Source organism: Bombina bombina, chromosome 10 (assembly GCF_027579735.1).
Source record: "Bombina bombina isolate aBomBom1 chromosome 10, aBomBom1.pri, whole genome shotgun sequence".
Taxonomy (NCBI): Eukaryota; Metazoa; Chordata; class Amphibia; order Anura; family Bombinatoridae; genus Bombina; species Bombina bombina.
In genome coordinates this window covers 13,276,893-13,281,082 of record NC_069508.1, presented here as the reverse complement: position 1 = coordinate 13,281,082, position 4,190 = coordinate 13,276,893, and the positions used below count along the sequence as shown (strand labels likewise).

Here is a 4,190-nt window from a genome sequence, read left to right as displayed (position 1 = left end):
ACACATACTGTATATTATATTTATACATACACACATACTGTATATTATATATACACACACACATACTGTATATTATATTTATACACACACACATACTGTATATTATATATACACACATAGTGTATATATATATACACACATACTGTATATTATATATACACCACATACTGTATATTATATATACACACATACTGTATATTATATTTATACACACACACATACTGTATATTATATTTATACACACACACATACTGTATATTATATATACACACATACTGTATATTATATATACACACCACAATACTGTATATTATATATATACACACACATACTGTATATTATATATACACACATACTGTATATTATATACACACACACATACTGTATATTATATATACACACACACACATACTGTATATTATTATATATATACACACACATACTGTATATTATATATATACACACACATACTGTATATTATATATACATACACACATACTGTATATTATATATACACACACACACATACTGTATATTATATATACACACACACATACTGTATATTATATATACATACACACACACATACTGTATATTATATATATACACACACACACACACATACTGTATATTATATATATACACACACATACTGTATATTATATATACATACACACATACTGTATATTATATATACACACACACACATACTGTATATTATATATATATATATATATATATATATATATATATATATATATATATATATACACATTTATAGAAACTCCTTTGGCTTTAGTAAATTTATTTTGCATTCAAAAATAAAACAAGAAAGCACGTGTTTTTAGATTAATATTAATATTATATATTTGTTATGGTGAAAATGAAAATCATTTATATATATACACTAGTATGACATCATTATTTTAATATATGACAAGTGAATATCTTGCATGGGTAAACGAGAGAAACTAATATTTTTGTCCTGTTTTGTAAGATCCAGGAATCGCAGAGACATCCAGCAGAGACTTTCAATAACCCATCGCACAAACAGTCTATTTGCTGCCCATATTTCTCCCCAGAGACCTGATTAACAGAGGAAAAATATACCGTGTCCACTAATGAGACTTTATCTCTGTCTAATGTTTTTTTACTAACCCCAATTAGCATACTTCTGCCTCCTCTGGTTAGTCTTCATTCATAAACCAGATTTTAAAACAAAATACTCTTAGAACTAATCTTGTAAAATTGTATAAAAATAAATTAAATAAAGTACAGGGAAAATTTCTACAGAATAGCTAAAAATATATATATTTATAAAACTATAAACTGAAAACGGAATAAGTAGACTCCATATAGTTTTGGAATAATATTAATAATAATAATAATAATAATGTATTTGGCCTAATGGAAGACTTTTCTATTTATTGTCTGAAAATGTACAAAACACAATGCAGATGTGCACAATTCTGGGGGTGTTTTAATGTCATTGAAATGGACATTTTTATTTTACTTCAGTTAAGTTATTAAATGATGCTTTGGCATTGGTTGGGGTAATATATTTAACTCTTTACATATATGTTTAAAGTATGAAAATAAATGCTAATACAAAATGTGAGTCGTATGAAAGCAATGTATTTTTTTTTCTTGAAATATAAATTAATACATTGATTCCAATGTAATATCCGTAGATGCAAATACGCAAAATTCATTTTAAAAATTTATTTATTTAGTTTTTGTTTATTTACAAAGCTTTAATTTTTATAATTGATATTAAAATTTGCATTACTAATATAACAATATATTTCAATAATTATATTTGCTATAATATTTAGATTAATTATAGAATTATATTTAAATGATAGATATACTTTTTCTTTAAAATATTGTTTCTATAAATTCCGAATATAGACGAATTTCAGGAACTGTAATTTTAAAACGATTTTTTCTTTCCTAATATTTCATGAATTTTACAGCAATAATTATCACATTGTGTTAATATAAACAGGTTAATTGTTGATGTATAATGTATGAATTTATGGTCTTCTGTTGCAGATTTAATATAGCAGTTATCTATCTAATGCCCAGTAGAAATATATTAGATATTTAGAGAATCCAGCCTGCAAATCCGGGGTAAAAAATGCCCTTAGCATTTGTTTAACTTCGCTGTAACTGCTGAATATGTAACTGGTATACTCTGTATACTTGATGTTTATTTTGGGATGCACAAGTAATGGTTAAAACAAAACAAACAAAAAAACTTTTCCTACATTAAAAACGTTCAGTAAAATATTAAATATGTATTCTAGTATTTATTTGAGAACTGATTGTTGCTAGAGAAACAGGTGAATGATCATTTAAAATCATATCAATATAGGTTTTTATATTTATGGATAGCAAGAAGTTTATAGTTACTGGAATATTAAGAGACAGACAGATAATTAGTTTTGGTTTCTATGGACAATCTACTGATGAAGGTTCTGATATCTATCGTTATTATGGACAATCTACTGATGAAGGTTCTGATATCTATCGTTATTATGGACAATCTACTGATGAAGGTTCTGATATCTATCGTTGTTATGGACAATCTACTGATGAAGGTTCTGATATCTATCGTTATTATGGACAATCTACTGATGAAGGTTCTGATATCTATCGTTATTATGGACAATCTACTGATGAAGGTTCTGATATCTATCGTTATTATGGACAATCTACTGATGAAGGTTCTGATATCTATCGTTGTTATGGACAATCTACTGATGAAGGTTCTGATATCTATCGTTATTATGGACAATCTACTGATGAAGGTTCTGATATCTATCGTTATTATGGACAATCTACTGATGAAGGTTCTGATATCTATCGTTATTATGGACAATCTACTGATGAAGGTTCTGATATCTATCGTTATTATGGACAATCTATTTATAAATGTTCTGATATCTATCGTTATTATGGACAGTCTGCTAAAGAATGTTCTGATATCTATCGTTATTATGGACAATCTACTGATGAAGGTTCTGATATCTATCGTTATTATGTACAATCTATTTATAAAGATTCTGATATCTATCGTTATTATGAACAATCTACTGATGAAGGTTATGATATCTTTCTTTATTATGTACAATCTATTTATAAAGGTTCTGATATCTATCGTTATTATGGACAATCTACTGATGAAGGTTCTGATATCTATCATTATTATGGATAATCTATGATAAAAGTTCTGATATTTATGGACAGACAGATGGATGAGGTTCTGGTGTTTTGGCCAGACAGATGGATAAAGTTTTGATGTTTTAGACAGATGGAGAAGGTTATGATATTTTGGACAAACAGACTGACGGACAAGGATATTTTGGACAGACAGACGGAGAAGGGTCTGGTATTTGTGGATGCGTTTCATGTGTTATGATCTGGTGTGTTGCAGATAACTTCTGTAGTACTCACTGTGTCTCTGCCATTGACCTGGATCCCCTTAACCAGCCGACTGTCCGCTGACTTGGACCTTCTTTCCATTTCCTCCATAATGCCCTGAATATGTCCCCCAGTAAGTCCATGGAAGAGCATGGCTGCTGGCCGGAAGGGATAGGCACTTTCCTCTGCTCTGCACCCCACAATTTCCATATACAGGACCCCAAAGTTTCTTCCAGCATTCAAACTCAACACAAAGTGTGCAGGGCTCCAGTCTGTCACTGCTGGTCCTCCTGAAGACTCACCAAGGGGACGCTATCAGCCATAGAGGGGACAATCAGGTGGGACACTGGGGAACTTATCTGATTTCCCTCAGACAGCACATACAGAGTGCAAGAAGCATTAAAGCGAGTAATCCCCTGTTACCGCTTCCAGGACTTGGTCAGAAGGTCTGCATGTGTCTGAGCTGAGACCAATTTGTGAAAGAGCTGAATCCAACCCATTTTCTGATCATTGGCTAGGAGGGGCTGAGATTTTTTTTTTTTAACAAAACAAAAGCCTGTCATGCACTGGTGAAGGTCCCAGAGATGGACAAGTAGTGACAGGGGGGGGGGGGGGGGTGCAGGAGGAGGGGGCATGCTATCCCCTTCTAGTAATAGTCATTTACTCAAGTCTGAAGGAGGATACTGAGATGAGGTGCTGTCTGCAGGTGAGAATCATTGGGAATGGGAGAGTTAGGATACTATTAACTCTGGTGACGAAACCGT

General features: G+C 31.1%; 1 protein-coding gene across 1 annotated transcript in view; it reads right to left on the bottom strand.

Annotated features, from left to right (window-relative positions):
• Positions 1–3,853, bottom strand: part of LHX9 (LIM homeobox 9) — a 59,646-nt gene extending 55,793 nt beyond the window's left edge. The window contains 1 exon segment of the mRNA XM_053693506.1: positions 3,460–3,853. Within this exon segment, the coding sequence (XP_053549481.1) occupies positions 3,460–3,636 (177 nt within the window). The 5' untranslated portion in view covers positions 3,637–3,853.
• Between the last annotated feature and the right edge of the window lie 337 nt (positions 3,854–4,190).